At 29.4% G+C, this 22,949-nt stretch overlaps 2 protein-coding genes across 3 annotated transcripts; one reads left to right on the top strand and one right to left on the bottom strand.

Annotated features, from left to right (window-relative positions):
* Positions 1–958: 958 nt before the first annotated feature.
* LOC112771539 (CO(2)-response secreted protease) lies at positions 959–19,308 on the top strand. The gene is made up of 11 exons (XM_025816308.3): positions 959–1,216; positions 1,340–1,446; positions 1,640–1,737; positions 4,053–4,223; positions 13,144–13,255; positions 14,344–14,893; positions 15,728–15,828; positions 16,501–16,743; positions 17,013–17,127; positions 17,713–17,929; positions 18,508–19,308. Exons 1-11 carry the CDS (start codon positions 1,124–1,126, stop codon positions 19,056–19,058), a joined length of 2,358 nt encoding a protein of 785 aa, XP_025672093.1. The 5' UTR covers positions 959–1,123; the 3' UTR covers positions 19,059–19,308.
* Positions 19,309–19,527: 219 nt separating this feature from the next.
* On the bottom strand, positions 19,528–22,584 carry LOC112771540 (prohibitin-1, mitochondrial). Of its 2 annotated transcripts, none has more exons than XM_072224117.1 (6): positions 22,452–22,584; positions 21,937–22,173; positions 21,517–21,633; positions 20,879–21,049; positions 20,249–20,461; positions 19,528–19,963 (listed from the first exon to the last, which is right to left on the bottom strand). In XM_072224117.1, the coding sequence occupies exons 2-6, from the start codon at positions 22,120–22,122 to the stop codon at positions 19,859–19,861; spliced, it is 792 nt and encodes a 263-aa protein (XP_072080218.1). In that variant the 5' UTR covers positions 22,123–22,173; positions 22,452–22,584; the 3' UTR covers positions 19,528–19,858. The 2 variants fall into 2 exon arrangements, with proteins under 2 accessions (XP_072080218.1, XP_025672094.1); XM_025816309.2 differs by having other exon boundaries at positions 19,528–19,925.
* Positions 22,585–22,949: the final 365 nt, after the last annotated feature.

The raw sequence follows: 22,949 nt of genomic DNA, 5'->3' as shown, positions 1-22,949 counted from the left end.
AAATTTCAAATCTTAAAAATGATTTTATCACAAGATTTAAAAAAACTAAAAATTTTAAATGCAATAAAAAAATTAAAAATAAAATTATCCGATAAAAAATTTATTAGAAAGTAATTTAAGGTTGAGGTTGAGGTTGCATAATGATCATTTCTTTCTTTTTCTTTGTTTTTTTTTTTTTCCTTTAAAAAAAAGGAGATTGAAGAAGGGACACGTATTTGCATCCAACTCAAGCATTTTATCATCGGTAGGGTCACACTGTTGAAGTTTATATATGTTGTGTACCTAACATTACATACTAAAAAGGATCAAAGATATAATGCGGTGTAAAAATATCTATCTATCTACAAAAATTTAGTTACTAAATTAGTTAATATATATTTTATACAAATAATTAATTTAATAATTAATTTTTTAGTGTATATTTAAGATAGTTGTTTTTCATAATGCTATTTTTATTGACTTATTTAGAGTAAATCACAATTTTTAACCTCAAAACATCAGTTGGGTTATAACATAATTATGAATCTTCGAAAAATTATTTTGACAACAAATTAATATTTATGATGGCTTACTCCACTTATTAAACAAGAAATAATTATGACACTAATCAATCAAGTATAGTAAAAAATCGGTTATGGGAATGGCTAATTGGGAGAGATGGTAAAGCCAAAAAAGAAATAATAATACTAAATTAAATAAATAAAATATGAATTTAATTTTAATATATTAATAGAGTAAAATATTTTATACATTTATTCAATCATATTTTTTATATATATATAATTATTATTTATACAATTAATATAAAAAATAATTATTTTTACTAATATAACAATATATAATTAGATACACCTATAAACTATTTTATACTAACAGTGTTTAAAAATTAAATTCATAAAATAATAGTAGTAAAATAGTAGTGATACATATATAGTATAAGTGGATGAAGAGAATGATTAAAGATGGTCTTAGATCACATGCTTCATGTATAAACCTCCTCATACTAAGCATAATTATAATAATAATGTCTCACTCACTTAGCTTACACTATAAATGGATGATGATTGCATGAGTAGCCTCTTCAGTTATCACTTGATCTCATCATCTTCTTTCAATAACAATTATGGAGTTGCTTCTTCAATTCTCTACTTATCTATGCATAGCTTCTCTTCTTCTTATTATCAGCAGTGAAGCAAACACAGATCAAATTCCTAAGGTTTATTTATTAATTATTACACATATCTTTATATATTTTATTCTAAGAATTGTTTATTTCATTTTGTAGTTGCATAATCACAATTACAAAAGCTTCTCTGTTTTTTTTTTTTTTTTGTTGCAGCATTATGTTGTTTATATGGGAAGTTCATCACCAAATTATAGAAATGGGGATGATTACCGAATTTCTGAATCATCACATTTGGAGCTATTGTCTTCGGTTATTCCAAGGTTATATTATTAATTTTGTATCAAATATAAGGTCTAGGTTTTTATGATGTCCTTAAAAAATTAAAAGTACTAATTAATATTCATTAATTTTTTGTTACTCGAAATTAAGCAACCATGCATTTTATTAACTTAACTTTAATTATTAAGTTTTAATTTTTACACTATTAAATTGATGGTTTTGATTTTTTGATAGAGAAGAGAAGAAGAGGGTATCTCTAATCCACCATTTCAGCCATGCCATGAGTGGGTTCTCTGCCATGCTTACAGAAAGAGAAGCTTCTGCACTTTCTGGTATTTGATTTCCTCCTCTGCCTCTGTTTTCTTTTTTAATTATTATTATTATTATTTTATTTTATTGATTATCCTGTTCCTTTGACTTTTCTACTGTTTTATTGTGAGGAAATTAATTAAGGCATTGTTAATTTACTTTATATCCATTATTATTATTGGAGCTAAGTGGTTCTATATAAAATCAAGACTTTAAATTGGTTAGAATATAAGCTATGGTGTCTTATTGGAACAATTATTGGTGTCCAAAACTATATATTATAAAAAAAAAATTTAATTACTCTATTGGTTCTTATAGTTTTAAAATTTTTAATTAGATTCTTATATTTTTTTTAATTGGTCCTGCACTAATTTTTTTTTTAATTAAGTCATTTTTAGTAGTAATTGATTTAATTGTATAGGAACCCAACTTAAAAAAAAAATTATTGTAGAGACTCAAATAAAAAGAAAAAAATTAGTGTAGAGACTCCATTAAAAAAATTGGTGCAAGGACTTAATTAAAAAAATATATATAAAAATCTAATTAAAAATTTTACAAAACTATAAAAACCAATAGAATAATTAAACCAAATGTGCTATCAATATCTAATGCTGCTACGTCATATATTACTGTAATAATTTAATATAGGGACTCAAACTAAAATGTACAAATTTCAAGGATCAAAAAGAAAAAAAAAGTTATAAAACCCAAAACCGATATTCTTAGATGAAAAACTTATAAACTTATTTAGATATATTACGATATGAAAAATTCATATGTTACTAGTAAAATGATGGAAGAATAATTTGATTCACGATTTAAAATTAAGGGATTAATTTTATAAATTTGTAAAAAGAATAAAATATTATTTTAGTATTTAACATCTGATTTAAATCTTAATTTGGTTTTTAATATTTTAAACTTCTTATTTAAATTCTAAAAAGTTTCAAACATCATATTTCAATATCAAAAAATTTTAAACGGATTTAATGTTGTCTATTAAATTTAACATGAATAATTTGAGTATTAAAGAGCTAATAACGTTTGATTTCAATTTTTAAATAAAATCACACCACCAACGATCACCACTATAACAATTTTTCTTTTGATTCTAGAGCTTTGATAAATGATTGTTAGGATTTAGAATTTTATACCAAAAACAAATAGAGAAAAAAAAAACGTGTTACAAAAAGATTTTGATCATGTTTCTTTAACACACGAAAAAGAAAATAACTTAACTAGTAATATTATAATGTTTATATATCACTTATTTCATTACCTAATTTAACGGTAGAATAATATTGAACTCTTTTAAAATTTTTTGGGATAAAAATAAGATGTACGTTTAAAATGTTATGAAGTAAAATAGAATTTAATTTAAATATTTGAGATAAAAATATATTTTACCTATTTAAAAATTTTAAATTAATTTAATTATTACATAAAAAATGAATAACCAATTTAATTGTTATCACACTCTCAATGTTGCACTTTTAGATACTATTACTAGTTCTAAATTGCTTATTAATTTTCTTTTTACTGCCAAAAACATTCTTCTTCATCCATAAATTAAGTGATGACATGTGATTATATCAATACCGGAAATGAATTCTTTTTAAAAGAAAAAAAATTGGGTGGTGTTCAATGTTTAATTTTATTTTTTATTATTATTTTTTATTTATTTTTTATTCCATTTATAGAATGAAAAGTAAGAGATCACACTTTATTTTTTCAAATATGATTTTATTACATCTGTGATTAACAATAGGAAAGAGTTAAGATTACTAAATAACTTTAAAAAAAAAAATCTGAAAGGATGTAGGATGTACTTTCACAAAAGATGATTGATTCCCCTACTACCCTATGGATGCAATTGGAACTGCATATCGTTTTCGATAAGTTTAGGATATAACATGAGGAAATTTTTCTTAAATAAAGTAAGAAAAATAAGCTTAAATAAACTTAAATTCCATTAAATACCATTTTTTTTTTTTTTTTTGAATTGGAGAAGGAACATTTGAGTAGAACTCTCCCGATTATGACCAAAATCAGGTGGACTCTCCTCAATTATATATAATATTAGAAAGATAAAAAAAAATTAAAAGTTCAGAATTTATTTTATTTAATATTTATTAATTAAATAAGACAAAATTTGATTGTTTTTGGTTTATCTGTTTTATTATCACATATTTTTGTAATTATATATTGTGATATTATTATTTTAATACATATTTATATTAGTTTTTAATGATAATTATTATAAATTTTAATTATTATAAGATTTCTAAAAATTATTAAAGCATAATTATTATTAATGTTCCTTTTGAAATGCATACAGGGCATGATGGAGTAGTGTCGGTGTTCCCAGATCCAATTTTGGAATTGCATACGACCCGATCTTGGGATTTCTTGGAATCAGATTTGGGGATGAAGAACAACACTAGTGCTGCATATCAACATCAACATTTCTCAACTAAGACTGATATCATTATTGGGATCATAGACACTGGTTAGTCACAACAATTACAAAAATCTTTTTTTAATTTGGTTTTGGCATTAACCAATAATTATGAATTGACACCTACTGCTTTTTAACTCCTAATTGTCTTTGTTTTTATTGTGTTCTTGTTTATTGTGAATAGTGCTACTTAACATTTTTTCCTTTAAATTTTATTTCTTAGTCAAATTGATTCTCCACATTTTTAATTTTTATTCAATTAAATTAATTCTTCAAAATTTTAATATGAATTTAATTTAATTCTTCTTCCAAACTCTGTTATTTTTGTAAGGCCCACATCGGTTGGAGAGGGGAACGAAGCATGCCTTATAAGGGTGTGGATACCTCTCCCTAGCATGACGCGTTTTGACGAGTGAGTGTGGGGGGTTTAGGCTATCATCCCTATCGTCAAAGGCAAAACCGTGAGGCCTTGTGTGCCAAAGCGGATAATATCGTGCTAGTGGGTGGTCTGGGCCGTTACAATTTTCACCGCTTTGTGACTTTGTGGAGATTTTATTTGAACCAACAAAAACAACACATAAACAAAAAATGTTTCAAAAATTGTCAATTATAAAAATGTTTAGTGGGGCTTTAAAATTGTCGCAATCTAAAAAAAAAGAAGGAAAACTCTAGTTATCGGTTCGCCAATTTAAAAAATCAACCTATTTAATTATAGTTCAACTAAAATAATCAAATGATAATAAATTAATATATAAAATTATATATAAATACAAAAATATAAATATATGATAATATAAATTAAAATTTACATAAATTAAGAATACAGAACTAACTAAAATTTTATAATCTCATATAAGTATAACACAAAAGTTAAATAGGACAGAAAATAGTCAAATATCAAAGTTTATACATGTATAGAATTTATGATATTATGTATTATTTATGTGATAGAATAATAAAGAATAACTACACATAAAAAATTGTTAGTTTAATTGTATCTTAATTCGCAAATTTTGTTTATTTGAAAAATAAATGTATTATTTTATATGTTTTAATTTTTAATATATTTATTTTACATTAGATGTATTATATTTATTTACCAAAAAGAACAATCAAAACAGCCTATTAATTTTAAGCCAATTATCAAAATAATTTCTCAATTTTAAAATTAATCAAAATGGTCCCAAATTAACTACGGACTTGGTAGATGAGTATTAGACATGGTGAGATGGCATAAAAATGATTCAATCAATTTTGTCCCCTTAATTGATGAAACTCCAAGAAACATATAACCCGCACACTGCATTATTATTAGCTTGCTGTCTCTTATTCCTCCAAAATATGAAACCTAAAGAAGGTGCTCACCTATTATTGTTGAAACAAATTCTTGAAATTTTTAAATCAAATCAATTTTTTGTTTTTAATTCCAAATAAGACAATTCATTGTAAAGCAAATCAATTCCAAAAGCCTAAATTGATTTTCAACATGAAATTCATAAAAAATAATAAACTTCACTTTTATCCTTTAATTAAAAACTTAGATCTAAATTTCGTTCATCATCACTCCTATCTCACATATATATAAGTCGGGCTAACGAAAATTCCTAACAGATTTCATATTATATCATTTAGTCACGCTAGCTCAAATTCCTAAATAAAATTCAGACTTGGTAAAAAGCAAAATAATAAAATAAATGGATAAACCAGAGTGTATTTGGTTTATATTTTTATTTTTTATTTTATTCTTTTATTATTTTTATTTTTTCAAATTTTATAAATAAAAAGTAAAAACAAAAAGTAAAAACAGAAAACAAAATAATGTTATTTTTATCATTTTCTTTTTTTTCTTTTATAAATAAAATTCTAAAAAAATAAAAAAAAATTGTAAACCAAAATATACATAGCCTGCAGATAAGCCTAACCAAAGCAATATAGTTGTCTTCTTTTTTGTTAGAAGTTTACAACAGTCATATAGATCGATGATGATGATTTTTTTTCCCTTTTTTTCCCTTTGCAACATGATAAAAATTCAAGTGAAATCGATTTTATGTGAAGATGATACTTGAGAATCGTTAGATGAAAATTTAATCAAATCAGTCAAATTATTTAACGGTTTTCAGATATCAACTTCACGTGAAGTCGACTGCACCTGAGTTTCTACCTTGCAACGTATATAAATGAACTATAAATAAAGCGTATACAAAGACACTTGGAGTATTATTTTATGAGGAATGTTATTTGACTAATAAAATTTTTAGAAACGTTACATAATTAAATTTTTTTTAATCAAAATCATTACTGTCATTTCCTTTAATTTTCTTCCTTTTTTTTCTAGTTTAATATTACACCATTAATTTAACGATCACAGAAGTGACATAATTTTTCTTTATTAATCACACAAAAAATTTATTAAAAATGACAAATGAATTTTTGGTACTAGAAATTTTCAAAATATTTTAGTGTCAAAATTATAAAATTTATTATTACGGTTAAAAAATTTTAATATTATTTTTTTAATAAATTCTATATAATTTGATCCTTCTTCTTCTTTTATCCTCTTAACAACAACCTATGTTACAATTAAAAAATTTCGATATCAAAATTAAGGAATTTTCTATGTCACAGTTAAAAAATTTTGGTACTATCTTTCTATTTTTCTTCTTCTTCTTCTTCTTCCTTCACATTTTTATAATTCATCTTATTTCACCCTCTTAAAAAATAAATTTTGTTATGATTAAAAAATTTCAATATCAAAATTAAGAAACTTCTCGTATCATAGTTAAAAAATTTTGTTGTTATTTTTTTAATAAATCCTATACCGTTCAAAACTCTTCTCCTCTTCCTCTTTTTCTTCATCATCATCATCTTTTTTTTATCTTTTCTTTCTTATTTCACCTTCTTATAATTTTTATTATTTCATCTCCTTAACAAGAATAATAAAAATAAAAAATAAAAAAAATTAAACAAAAAAATAAAAATAAAAAATTCTACAATAACTACGACGAGAAGGAGGAGGAAAAAACACAGAAGTAATAACTAGGGGTGGCAAACAGAGCAAAACCCGCCGGGTCGGTCCACGTAACCAGCCAAAAAAGGTAGGTTAGGCTGAAAATTTGAAACAGCTAAACTTAAAAAGCCCGCCTAACCCACACTACCTAATAACTCGTGGGCTTTGACGGGTTTCGGCGTGCTCCTCCGGCTGGCCAGGTATTTTTTTTTTGTCAGGGCCATTTTTTACAAATTTTTATGATGTTATTGATCTGCAAGAGGATAAAGATGATAATGGAATATGTTCTAAGTTATATTTTGGATTACGTTTTATGTTTGATTAATTATAAACTTGAAGATGTTTAATTATATGTTTTGGATAATGTTTCTTTTGCTTTGGACAATATTAATTTTATAATTTTGTTTCAAAAAATTTTGTGTATGATTATGTCTATTACATATTTATAATTATAAAAATTTTAATGTTTGTGAATTTAGAAATTATCATTTTTATATGTCTTTAAAAATTATATATTTATTAAAATAGTTGTGAAATTATATATATTGTTTAATATTTAATTATTTATAAAAAAAAAAGATTTGGCGGATTTGGCTCGCCAGCCCGCTTTTAGGGAGGACAAGAGAAAAATTCAAGACCGCCTCATTAGGCGAGGCAAGGCGAGCCAACCCGCCAAATGGCGGGCTTTTGGCAGGGTGGGGCAGGCTTCCCCATTTGCCACCCTTAGCAACAACCGCAATAAAAAAATGACAATGAGAAGAAAAACACGTGAAGAAGAAAAAATGCATAATTCATGCAAACATTATGTGAGTGTTTTTTGTTGAATTTGGGCCAATTTAATTGGATTTAGTTGATAAAAATACTTAAATGTGTAGCAGGATTGTAAAATTGTATTATATTTTTAGTTTAATTAATTTGTCGATCCCTATAATTTCACTGAATTTTTAATTAGATCCCTATATTTTTTTTTCCTTTTCGATTGAGTTCTTATACCATATCAAATTTTGTAATTAAGTCTCTGTCATGATAAAAACACTGAAATTAACGGAATATTTTGTTAAACAAAATAAATATGCCTAACACTAAAATGAATAATCTGTATAATTTAACAGAATATTCCGTTAATTACAATGTTTTTGTCATAATAGGAACTTAGTTACAAAATTTGATATTGTATAAGGACCTAATTGAAAAAAAGTATAGAGAATTAGAGATCTAATTAAAAATTTGGTAAAATTATAGAAATTAATAGAATAATTAAACCTTTTTTTTGTTAATACTTTATCAATAAAAATATTTTTATATGTAATATCTAATGAATATATTGTTGAATAAATTCTAAATTTTAAATTTTAAATTTTAATAATATAAAAATAAAATATTAATTAATATTAATAAAAAATAAAATATTGATTTTTAATATTTTTCAGATATGTTTTATTTATTTATTTGGATAGCATATTTTACTACTTAGCATGTTTACGGATTGAGTTATTATGCCTAAGAATTGAACCGAACCGACCAAATAGATAATGTTTACGGGTCAGATAGATAAAAAAAAATTTTTTCCGTTCTCTTAGTAACACTGAATCAAATTAATATATATTTTTTAATATAAATAACTAGAACGTTACAGATTTGATGAATAACATAGGAGCTAGGCATGATAGTTAGGATTCAAAACGTAGTATAGTTTTCATGTGACCATGTGAAACTGAGTTGTCAATACTTTGTTTCGACCAATCACTGAAAATGTCCCTTTGGGTGACGCCAATTGACACTTGCACCATCCATGCAAACTCATTGTGGTCCGCATGGCTATGATTAGGCCTTTTTCTTATCAGAAGGTAGGGTAAAGTATTATTTTAATTTTTTAATATTTGGACTAAATTTTAATTTAGTATTTTAAATATTTTATATCGATTTTAACAAATTTTAAACAAGTTTAATATTATTTTATTATTAAATTTGATACTAATAATTAATAAAATAAGTGACGAGACGTTAATAGCGTTATTAGTTAAGTTATATCTTCTTTCATGTATTAGAAAAATAGAGATAAATACCAAACTCATATCCGAAAGATTTTGATGCTGATAAAATGGTACTTGACTTTTGTTATTAACAAAATATTCTTTGAAAGATTTTAAAATTTGACAAGCGTACCCACGAGCTCGCCAAAACACATATTCGGCAAGTACAATGCTGACATAGCCACTACGTTTTGATGACATGACAAAAATCTTCCCCAACCCTAATCCTCCCCCTCCTCAACGTACTTCCCCTTCTTCTCCCCAACGCACTCCCCCTCCCCCCTCCCCTTCCTGAATTGGCTAAATGCACTCTCTTCCTCTCCGACCCTAATCCCTCCATCCCCCTCCTTAACACTAATTTCCCCTTCCCCAACGTACTTTTTCCCTCCCCAATCCAAAATTTCCTCTTCTGAACCCTAATTCTCTTTCCTGACCCCTTTGAGTCCAAATCCCTCCTTCCCAACGCATTGTCTCACACTCTCAATTCACTCTCCCCCAAAACGACAGCGAGGCTCAACCTTCTCAGTCTTACAAAGCCAGTGTCACGACACCGCACTGTCGCTATCTCATCAACGGGTCTTCTGCGTTTGCCAACGTCGTCTGTCTCCTCCGTCGGCATTGCGTCGTCTGTGCGCCTTCACCGCTGTCGTCTTGCCCAAACCCACTCTCCGTCATTCCTGCACCTTCACTGTTGTGCTTCGTAGTGACTCGCTTCCCTCCTTATAGTCGAACATAAAAACAGACACACATAGCAACAGCGTCTCACTCATCGACTTCGTCTCCGTCACCTCTGCTCGCTGCTTATCGCCAGTTGCCGCTTGTATCTGCCTGCTGCTCGCCCCCAGTCGTTGTCCTGCCTCATCTGTCTGTGTTCCATCTTGACTCCGTCGTGCCGTGCCTCTTCTGTCTCTAGTGTTCTTTTTCTGGCCTTATCTAAATCTGCTTCTTGCTTCGGTGGTGTCTGTATTAAGTTTTATTTTATTTTGATTATTGTATATGAATTGGTTTATTTTTGCTAAGTTTTATTGTTATTAATCTTTTTAAATTATAAATTAATCTAAAAATTTGGAGAAATTCATGATCGAAAGAGTGAGAGATGTGATAGGAAAGGGAGATCTTTTGCTGGACTAGGGTTAAGGAAGATTTTCAGGTTTAGGGGGCAACTCATGAGTGAGAGGGTGCGCTGGGGAGGGGGGATTAGGGTTCAGAGGGGGAAAAGAGGGGGATTAGGGTTGGAGGTTTTTAGATTTTTTAGGTTAGACTGGGTAATTAATTAAAAATTTCACCTTAAATTTTTCGGTGGCCACCTCAGCATCTTTCTCATTGGAAATGTGCTCCGGTGAGTTCAGGGGCATGCTTGTCAAATTTTAAAATTATTTAGAATCTATTTTGTCAATACCAAAAGTCAGGTACTATTTTGTCAGCTTCAAAATCTTTCAAGTACCGATTTAGTATTTACCTCTAGAAAAATATAACCAAAATTTTCTTGTAACTCTTCTCTTTAATTTTCTTTTTGTACAAACTTCAAATCCTAACAACTAATCATTAATACTTTAAAAAAATATTGATATTCGAATTCCATCTCCATTAGTCAATGTCAAATCGTCAAATAAAGCTCAAATATATGAAGTGATCGACCATGAAAAATGAAGTTGTGGTAATATTAAAAGTGGTGTTGCAAAGAGAAAGATAAAAAGAAGTAATAATGAAAATTGATAATATAAGAATAAATAAAAATTTAAAATAAATTTGATTAAAGTTGGCTACCAAAAATTGGTCACTAATCATAGACTCAATTAAATTTTCATAATATGATTTTTTAGATTCACGACATTCACTAATTTGGTCTTTTAAATTCTAATTACACTATAATAGTCCTTAAGATTGAGTTTTAAACACTATAAAATTGAGTTACAGACATTATAGTATGATGGTTATCAGTGGCTAAAAGAAGGGGGGTTAAATCTTGGCCTCTTTTTCTTTTTCGTGTGAACTTGCTTTCTGTTGAGAGAATACAGGAGATATTTTAGTTGTCTTTTAACTCGGTAGGAGATTCTTTTGTTTTGTCTCCTGTTGTGCGAAATCAGAAACAGACATAAGAGTAGAGATTGACACACAGATATATCCTGGTTCAGCTACCTAGTGTAATGTAGCCTACATTCAGTCTCCATCACAATTGTGACATAATTTCACTATCTTTTCAATAGATTACAATCACCAATCTTCCCTAAGATTCTACCCAATCCTATTTGGGACAAGTCCAGTTTCTAACCCCGAACTTGACTAGGACTCAAACCTAGCTTTCAACAGCAAAGTGCTAACTCAACTTGCAAGGGAATCCCCACAGGATCATGACACAAAACAGAAAAACATACAAAGAATTTCTGAGGTAATTATGATTTTTTCTCCAAGTCTAGCTCACTGCCTTTTTTCGCTCATTGGTTTTTTCTTACAAAATTCACCATGTTTGCCTTTTTCAATGAGACTCAGACATACTATACTGAGAAAAAGAAAAACAAAATGGTAAACATGAAGGAGAAGAACTTAGAACAGCTTAAGAAGTTATGAGAACCGAACCATATGCTCTATTCCACTCTCCTTGCTCAACCCTTGATTGTTCACTCTTATTATAGAAGAGTGAAGCCTTCAAGATATGAACCAAGTTCAACACTTGGGTTGTCTTCTTCTTCCTTCATCAGACTTGCAGCGGCGTAGTCAGTGGAGAGAGAGAAGGCCGAATCTTTGCATGCAACATACTTTTCTCTTTCATCCTTTTTCTTCAAGTTCCTTTGATCTTGATCGTGAATCTTTTCTTTGGCTCCAAGTTTGGTTTTGGATCGTAGATTCAAAGCAGAGCATCATTGACTTCTTCTTTTCTATGGTTGCTTGATTTATACTTGAAGTTCAGTAGATTTTTTCACGATTCCTTGGTGTAGCACAAATGTGAAAAATAACTTTTGCAGATGCTCTGTTCGAATAGAATTTGCTTCTTTGTTGTAGCCCTTCTTCTTGCTAAATTGGAAACAAGCTTTTGGTTCTTCGCCGAGTCCTAGCTTCAGATCTTTTCTCTTTCTTCTTTCTTAGTTCAGTGACTTGATGTGATAGAGAATACAAGAAAGAGAGAGAAGAGATAAAGATTGTGTTCGGTGAAAGTGAAACAAAGTTCAATTGAATTTTGAATTGTTAAACCGGTTGAAGAGAGATGGGTTTGAGAGTGATCACCTACTTGGGCTTGGATCTTTATTTGGGTTAGGTTTGATTTCTTTCTTTCTTATGATTCATCTTTTTCAACCTTCATGGATCAAGATTTGAGTGAATGTATGGTGGAGATTTATGTTAGCCAATGTGTTTGTATTTGTGGGCTTACTTACTGGGCCTGTTTCAATTTAAACTAATTTCTACACCTTTAACCAAACTAATTATACAAATAATTGATAATTATCCAATAATATTTTTTCATCAGTTTGATCAAGCTTTAATTTTTCAAACTTAACATAGTAGTTCTTGAATTTTTTTTTTTTATCGCATTAACTCAACAAAGACAAAAATAATTTGTCACTCTCTTGTTGACATTTGGTGCTGGTTCAGTGTGACAAAGAAGTGTCAAATTATTCTTGTGTTTCCTGAGTCAATACCTAAAAGAGATTTGGAGACTACTATAATATTCGAAGCTCAATCTTACAGATTACTAATAATTAGGATATGAAAGATTAAATTAATAAAAAATATAAATTTGAGGAATCATTTTTGAAATTTAAGTCAATTAAACTATTTTTTTTTTCTTTTATCAAAATAGAAAAGTTGAATAATGAGCATGGGTGTGTGGCTTAGAGAAATATAATTGTTCATCCTACTTAGATTAAGTGTGAAAATACAATCTGTGTTTTATATCGCTCATAATTAACTATTCATATGTATATTTTATATGAAGGGATATGGCCAGAGTCTCCAAGTTTTAGAGATGAGGGTATAGGGAAGATTCCTTCAACATGGAAAGGAGTTTGCATGGAGGGTCCTGATTTCAAGAAATCCAATTGCAATAGGTGATCATCTATTCAATTCACTCACTCAAGTTACTTTTATAAATCTTTCAATAAATGACTAACTTTTTTCTCTTTCCAATAATCAAATTTTGACACATTCAATCCAATTACATTAATAACATTCAATTCTTTCTGCAAAGATATTATGCTTATTATTAATATATGAAAACATCCAACAAATATTTAACATATTTTTTTTTTATGTTTAAAAAGTATGTAGATAAGGTTCAATTTTGTTTCTAAATTTTTACTCAATAATAATCAATCATAAAGTTTTAAAAATATTCAATTTGACCTTTAAATTTTATAACTATGAATTAAATTGATCATTTAGTTACCAATTTAATTAATAAAATGACTAGCTGACATTGAACTAAAAGGTTTGAGACTTAATTTAGTCTTTCTGGTATATATAGTCAATTCAAAGTTTCAAACACTAAATTAAGTCCAATAAATTAAAGAACCAAAAATTCGGTCATATAGTGACATATAATTAACTACACATATAAGAATTTTGTTAACCAAATTAGTGGCAGAAGAATCAACTTGACTCATAATTATAAAATTCATGAATCAAATTAAGTATGTTTAAAAAAAAAACAGAAAAATGAGATTTGGACTTGTTAAAAGGGTGAAGGTGGGAGAGAGAAATTGAGCAAACGTAGCTTTAACAAAAACATTATTAATAGTACATCAATTTCATTAAGTATTAGGGAATGATTTGACGGTGGCATAACATTAATGTCATTTTAAACGTTGGGAATAAAAATAGAATGATTAAAACGTTAGAGAGTAAAATAGGATTCACCTCAAATGTTGGAGACTAAAATAGTACTTTATCCTAAAATCAATCTAAATTGACGTTATTTAACATTTATTTGTAAAATATATCAAATAAAACAAAAAAAATAATAAATTTTGGCAATTTTTAACTAAAAAATTTTGTTTTTCAAAATTTTTTTTTATTAAAAATGTCTTAAGAACTGATTTGAAAAATTAGTCATTGCTCTAAGATAACTATGTATTTTATAGAAATGCAAAATATATGTATATTTATAGCATTAACCATTGTTGTATTACTAGCGCAGAAAATTAATAGGAGCAAGATATTATAATAATATCCAATTTACATCAAGTGATGGTAAGAACCTAACTCTTACAAAAGCAGTAACCAAAGGATCCCCAAGAGATTCAGTTGGACATGGAACTCACACTTCGTCAATAGCAGCTGGTTCCATAGTCAATGATGCTAGCTACTATGGTTTAGCAAAAGGAACAGCAAGAGGTGGTTCACCTTCTTCAAGAATTGCTGCATACAAAACATGCTCTGAACAAGGCTGCTCTGGAGCCACCTTATTGAAAGCCATTGATGATGCTATTAAGGATGGTGTTCACATCATCTCCATTTCCATTGGTCTTAGCTCACTTTTCCAGTCCGATTTTTCGAAGGATCCGATCGCCATTGGAGCGTTCCATGCCGAGCAATTCGGGGTCATGGTGGTTTGCTCGGCAGGGAATGACGGCCCGGATCCTTACACGGTTGTGAACGCAGCACCATGGATTTTTACAGTTGCAGCTTCAAATATTGATAGGAACTTCCTGTCTACTATTGTCCTTGGCAATGGAAAAATGTTTCAAGTAAGTTTTTTAGTTAGTATTTCTTATGTTTCATAAATCTGTCTTATTTGTGTTGTGTTTAAGATTTTGGGGTAAATTATATTTTGTCTTTAAAATTTATTAAAAATTTTTAAAATATTTTTAAATTTTATTTTATTTTAATTTTGTCTCAAAAGTTTTTTATTGATATCAAATATAATTTTAACGGCTAATTTTTTAAAAGATTTAGGACTGATTCAACAATAATTTCACAAAAACAACCTTTAACACAAATAAATCAGACAATAGTTGTCATGCATTATTGTTATATTGTTCTAAATTTTTTTGAAAATTTAGCTATTAGGAGTATATTTGATGTAAATTGAAAACTTCAAAAACAAAATTGAAGCAAAATAAAATTTAAAAATATTTTTAAAATTTTTGACAAACTTTAAAAATAAAAAATATACTTTACCCAAGATTTTATAACGCCATATTATGTAAAATTTTATTTATTTATTGGTGTATTTTTTAAGATTTTAAAATGTAATTTAACTGTGATGTATTTAAAGAAGTTTACAGATAACAATATGTTTCAAACTACAACATGAATAACTAATCAACTAAAAGAATTAATGTGATTGAATATCTATGTAATATATTTTTTTCTCAAATTAATCTTTGATAATGCTGTAATTTTAAGAAAGAATAATTATATTAATTGAAAATTTTAATTTTCTATAAAAATATTTATGTTTAAACTTTCTAGTAATACTAATACTCATTTTTTTTATTTTTAATTGTTACGTGATAGGTATATGTCTCGTTTATTTTCTCAATCGAGCCAATTTATTAATTTTGTGTGGTATCAATCAGGGTATAGGCATTAACTTCTCAAACTTCACACGTTCAAAGATGTATCCTCTTGTCTTAGGGGAGGAAGTTGCCGCTAAATTTGCCCCTGCATCCGAAGCTAGGTACCTAATTACAATATTTAGGCAAGATCTTACCCTAAAAATCAGCTACCAAATCATTCATATGAAATACGTATTAAAATATAAAATACACATTAAAAATAAATAATTGATTTGGTAGCTGAATTTTAACATGCTAATAACATTTTTGTAATTTGTAATTTTTTTTGCAAGTTACTGTCATGCCTTATTTAAAGTTTAATTATTCTGCTGGCCTTTATAATTTTACCGAATTTTCAATCAATTTCTTATATTTTTTTTTAATTGAGTTTCTATACTATATCACAAAAAGTCAAAAACATTAGAATAATATTTTATTAAGCAAAATAAAATATTCAGCCAAACGTTACACATATTTATTTTATTTAACGGAAATAACGTTTTTATCACGGCAAGAACTTAATTACAAAATTTGATATAATAGAAAGACCCAATTGAAAAGAAAAAAAAAGTATAGATACCTAATTAATTTAGTAAAACTATAAGCAACAACAGAATAATTAAACCCTTATTTAATAATAACTCTCATCATCTAATGTATGTCTTACAACACTTACAACAATTTGTCATCTTCTTTCGGCTAGAGCATGTAAGATATAGTTCATTAAGTAAACCTTTCAAATCTATTATTGTTGTTTATATTGAAATTGACACAAACTACGAACATGTATGCAGGAATTGTTATCCTGGATCACTAGATTACAACAAAGTTGCAGGGAAGATTGTTGTTTGTGTTAATGATGATCCAACTATTTCAAGGAGAATCAAGAAGCTTGTTTTACAAGATGCAAAAGCCATGGGGATGATACTCATTGATGGGGAGAAAAAAGATGTTCCATTTGATGCAGCTGTATTTCCTTTTTCAGAGGTTACCAATCTTGAAGGCCATCAAATCCTTCGGTATATAAACTCCACAAAGTAAGTGCCATCAACTTAATTCACTTTTGTTCCTACTGAATTTGTATTCTATCTTTTGGATACACAAGGACAAAATGATAGAGATAGATATTTTGTGTTTTTATATTTCTGTTATCACAAATCAAATGATTTTCTTTTTTCAATAATGTTTCTATATTTTTGTAGCTAGATAGCATGCAAAATTTCAAGTGCAGTTAAATTTAAAATAATATTTTATCATGTCAATTATTATTATTATTATTATTGAATCTATCTTGTTTCCATGGTAGGAATCCAACTGCAACAATTCTTGCAACAAGAGAAGCTACAAGATACAAGCCCTCACCTATTGTTGCATCTTTCTCATCTAGAGGTCCTTCAGTCCTAACTGAGAACATTCTCAAGGTCTTTTTATTCCCAAATGCATTTCATTTTTCTCATCAACAACCAAAATGCACACACCATACTTTTTACTCCTCACATGTGCCAAATGTTTCAATTTTATTTTTAGTTTTGTCGCCAACCTTTTAGAATTAATTTTCTTTAATACTTACATCGTTCTAATTTTATCCTCAATGTTTTAGAATTCATTCGGTTTTGCATCTGAATGGAAGAATAAACTTGAATCCATTCCGCATAATAATGCTAGAGAAAAATTGAAACAATTTTAAACAAAAAGGGAAAAATAAAAAACTTCTAAACGGAATATGTAGGAATAAAAAATTAAAAATGTCTTTCCGTAACCAATTTGGATTGGTGGAATGGTTAACTCACTTGTTCGTTTAAATAAGTGTCAAATGTTCGAATCTCACCTTGTGCATGCAACAATCAATTGACCAACGATAAATCCTTAAATGAAATTCAGATTCGCAATAAATTAGTCATTGACCTGCCAAACCGGAAATACTATAAAAAAAAATGTTTTTCCCTAGGATCATCAACAGCCTCAGTGTTTCAAATTATGAGAAATCAATTTGTTTTGTTTTGCAGCCAGATGTGATGGCTCCAGGCGTTGGCATTTTAGCTGCCATGATTCCCAAAAGTGATGAACCAGGAAGTATTCCAATAGGGGAAAAACCCTCCTTATTTGGCATAATGTCAGGTACATCTATGGCTTGCCCTCATGTTACAGGTGCTGCTGCTTTCATTAAATCTGTTCATGAAATGTGGACTCCTTCAATGATCAAATCAGCATTGATGACAACAGGTATTGTCTGTTCTTCTTCAAAGTAAGGCTGCATCTAGATTTTGTGTTTACAGATAGAAATACAGAGACAATAGATACAAAAGTTTGTTTGGGTGTAAAGATAGAAATAGAGGCACAATTTATTGAAAAAAGATCTTCTAAAATGAGTAAATTGGTAGAGTAATAAAGTAAGAGATTAATCATTATTGAAATGGTAACTTTTGTCATATGTAAATTTTGCTGACTTAATTTAAAAGTGATTATACACTTTTCATTTTTTCAACCTTTCCACTTTGAAAGAGTTTGATCACAATTTATTTTCTAGTTTATGTTTGAATTTTGTCTCTAAGACAGAAATATAGAGATAATAAACATAGAAACTTGTTTGATTCTAGAATTAGAAAAGGAGAGAGACACAAATTTTCTATCAGAGACAAAATTCTTATATTTTCTGTATTTCCTAAAAGTAAGAAAACAAAATATTTATTTATGTTTTTTGCTTTATGATCTCTGTTTTTTTTTTTTATTAAGAAATAGAATACATATGCCAAAAAAAAAAGAATAAGTCATACTTATGTAGTGTTGTTCAATATTTTCAGCTACAACATACAATAACTTGAGGAAGCATGTGACCAATAGCTCAAACTTCTTTTCCTCCCCACATGAAATGGGAGTTGGGGAAATTGATCCACTTAGAGCTCTCAACCCTGGCTTAGTCTTCAAAACGGAATTAGAAGACTATCTCAAATTTCTTTGTTATTATGGCTATTCAAAGAAAAACATAAGATCAATGTCTAAGACTAACTTCAACTGCCCAAGGAACTCCTCTGAAGATTTTATATCCAACATCAATTACCCATCAATATCTATAAAAACACTTGGTAGGCATCAGAAAGCAAAAGTAGTCACAAGAACAGTCACAAATGTGGGACCCACTAATTCCACATATATTGCAAAGGTGCAAGCACCAAAGGGAATGGTTATCAAGGTTACTCCAAATAAGCTTGTGTTTTATGGAGGTATTCAAAAGAGATCTTATCAAGTCTCATTCTACAACAATGATGCACAAAGTGGATACAATTTTGGGTCTATAACCTGGCTTGATGGTAAACATTATGTTCATACAATATTTGCAGTCAATACTAAATGAAGATAAACATAAATACGCTCACAACATACTCATACATATAGTAGTCTTTAATATATTACAAAAACATATATACATGATTGTCATTTTTATTTATTTATTTATTTGTTTGTTTTATTTTATTTTTTTTCTTTTTGGGTTTGGAACTATAATTTAGATGGGAGTGAGCAGTTTCTAAGTACAAACTAGAATTTGTAATTGAATTTATAAACTTCCCAAAGTGCTCAATATCCAATTAGTTGACTTTGTTTTACACCAAGTAGTATTCAATATTAGACACTTCTTTTTCTTTATTTTGGCTAGCAATTCCTCTTGCAAAATTAACAGCTAATGATCCAAAAAGGAATATTCAAAAGACAATTATTCTCACTGTTATTTTTATTCCTTTGATTCTTGCTATTTCATAGCAAAGGCCATGCTGCTGGCTGTTTAAAGTTTTGGAAGTTACTTCAGATTTGAATCCCTCGAGGAATAATCATAATCAATTAATCATCATTTTATGTAATCCGGATCATTTGGATCTCAAATAATCCTTTGGCTAAAGTTTGAAAAAAGTTACCATTCAACTATCTAGTTATTTTGTAAAGACTACTCTCAACATATACATCATGAAATTGAATAGGTTTCGTACTTTCTAATGAGAGAATGAAAACGATCATCACAAACAAGTTCAGCAGATCACTTCTTGCTTGGCTCCAACTTCATCCCCTGAAGATTCAGCAACAGATCATCTGAGTTCAGGTAAACCTTGTTTGCTGCGTTGGATACGGTATTCGCAATCTCTCTTGCGGCTTCGATCTTCCTCAGTGTGATAAAAGCTGGATTGTTGGCAATAGCTTGTCCAATAAGTTGGGCACTTTTTGCTTCTCCCTGTTGTGTAAAGGAGGTGTAGCGAAGATCAGGGGAAACTAAATATTACGAAAGCAAGATTAATTAGCAGTGGTTTAATGAAATAACCCAACATATTCACCCAAAATCAAAAAACAGAACTCGGCATCCAGAGCAATGTTTTTCAGGTTGGATTTCCAGAACAAGAACTAATGAAAATGAAGTTGTAATAGTCTAACCAGCAAGTAACACCACTAGCATGTACATAAGCCGGTGCATTGTAAAAGGAAACAAGAAATAAATGCAGCAATTTGGACTATGCACTAGTTCGTAATGATAAATATGAATTCATAATTTATTCTCACCTGTGCTCTAATTACGGCACTTCTCTTGTCTTGTTCAGCTTTCTCCACAACAAATTTAGCCCTCTCAGCTTCTTGTGCAGCCACCTGTTTGGCTTCAATTGCAGCAGTAAACTCCTTGCCAAACGTTAGAGTGGTAATTGACACATCATCAAGGGCGATATTGAAGTTAACAGCCCTCTCAGTCAGAACCTTCCGGATTTCCCTACTAACAGCCTACAAATAATAAGTCAATTAAAATTAAAACATACTTCCCTCATGTTAGAACTGGACCTTTCAACTTGACAAGGAAAGCAATGCATCGAATGCAAGAAACTAGAAGGGATATGTATAAAAAAACCAAAGCAATTCCCCTAGTTAACACAGTAAATCTCCTCATGTGGGTAGCTACACAAAACACACTTTGGTAGTGTGTAAATGGTAATGATAACTTAGTTCAGCAGAATTAATTCACTTGGATGTACCCATTGTGCTTACCATAACAATATTACAAACCAAAAAATTATTTTAATCATTTGAAACTGCAATTCTATAAAAGACATCTCAACAACTGGTAACTTTGTTGAAATGGTTGAGTTTTTTCATACATGTTCATACACAACCTTTCAGAAACATACAAGGATTACTGATTACCTCACGCTGAGTAATAAGCTGGCTGGCATTGTATTGGGCAACAACAGCTTTCAAAGTTTCATGTATAATTGAAGGTAAAACCCTTTCATTAAAGTTCTCACCAAGGGTCCGATAAATTGTAGGTAACTCACTTGGCAAAGGACGAGTAAGGACACGAAGCCCAATTTTCACCTGTATAACATTTATGTGCAATTTTAATAAGGTCAACATTTCACAAGGTTGAATAATTAAAAATATGAACTGTTTCATGATAATTTTCTCAAAACACAATATCATTGAACAATCCAGATAAGCTAAAAAACACAGCACGAAGAATACAAAGAAAAACATCATGCAGATAGTTGAGTTGACAAGGAGAATTGGAGCTTTGAAAATCGAATACTGATGTGTCTGCCATAAGATATTCAAACTTAAAGCAGCTTGCAAATTCAGAATGAAATCATTTTAAAACAAAATATGCGAGGTGATAGACTTAGTCTACATCATTCCAATTTTGAAATGCCTTTAACGAACACCTCTTAGGTTCTAAAGTTGTTAAGGTTATATAGCATATCCACTTTATGCAGAGCATTATGAAATAGCATCATCATGAAAAAAAAAAAAAAAAAATCACCTCTCTTAGCAAAAAGTTTATTTACCATCTGGAGATCACGACTTCCTGAGGTACTCTCAACTAGATGCGGTCGTGCACGAACATCATATATGACAGGCCTCTCAAACCATGGAACAACGAAGTGTGTCCCTTCCGGATAGACCTGCAGATTACCCATTACATCATATTTTTGAAGACATAAAGGGAAGACAATTGTTTTGCAATTGCTATTGATAACACTTCCAAACAACCCTGACAACTAACTAGATCCCTTGAAAGATAACAACCTATGATCAAAGAAGAGAAAAATTCCTATACGGGCAATCACAACAACATCAAAAGCACTGCAAAGATAATTAAATGGCATGGATATTCATGAAAATTTTCTCATCCATGAAGATTTCCTCCCCATTTTCTCTTCCCAACAATCATACCACAAACACGAAAACAATTTACTAAAAGAGACCTTGTCTTTGACACCAATCAAACGGTTGAAAACAATAGCTCGGTGTCCTCCTTCAACATTGTAGAGACTGTTGGCAGCAGCATACAAACCAATCCCGCCGATGACACTCAGTTTCAACAGCGCCGACGCTGCGCCACCACCAGCACCTCCGGGAACGTTCGGAACCTTCATGTTCTTCAGATTCATTTTCCCTCACACAACAGAAAACAAAGCTCAGTCACCAGCTGAATTTCACCCCTGAAATATGCGATTATTCAAATGGTATCATATCAAAACACACGCAGAGAAATAATTCAAAGGCAAGATATTGTAATGATCAAATGCAATCAATCAAGTTAACGAGGAAACCAATGTATAGAGATTGAAAGGGAGAAATGCTTGTTTCTTTTTGCGAAATTTATGAATATAGTAGAAATGAAAAAAAAATGTCAGTGATTGAGAAAGGAAGCGAGCAAAACTGCATTTCAAGATCGAATAATTTTTGTAAGAAAAAATAGCAGAAGATGAGGAACTACCTTCCGAATTGTGATCGAGGAAGATGGGGAGAAGGGTTTTGTGGGGTTTAGGGTTTTAAAACAGACTCTGCCATGCATGGAAATATTTAAATTCAATCAACTGAATTATGTAATTTATATATAAAATGAAATTAAATAAAAACTTGAAAAATAGTTAAGCGGTAATGTTAGGTAGGGCTGGAAGTGAGTCGAGCTGAGTCGAGCTAGACCAAGCTCAAGCTCGGCTCACGAAAAATGAGCTTGGCTCACGGCTCGGCTCATTAACAATCGAGCTTATTTCTTAAGCTCAAGCTCGGCTTACCAAAAACTCACGAGCTGGCTCGAGCTTACGAGCTGGCTCAAATAAGAGAAACATAAATACATAATCTATAATTCTATATCAATAAATTATAACTTATATATTTTAAAAAATATTTGAAAAGATCAATTTTATATATTGTTTATCTATCAATAAATTATAAATTTTTTATTTATCTCCTATATTAAAATTATATGTAA

Source organism: Arachis hypogaea, chromosome 18, assembly GCF_003086295.3.
Source record: "Arachis hypogaea cultivar Tifrunner chromosome 18, arahy.Tifrunner.gnm2.J5K5, whole genome shotgun sequence".
Lineage (NCBI taxonomy): Eukaryota > Viridiplantae > Streptophyta > Magnoliopsida > Fabales > Fabaceae > Arachis > Arachis hypogaea.
Note: the sequence above shows the minus strand (reverse complement) of the source record. Positions and strands in the feature narration are given on the sequence as shown.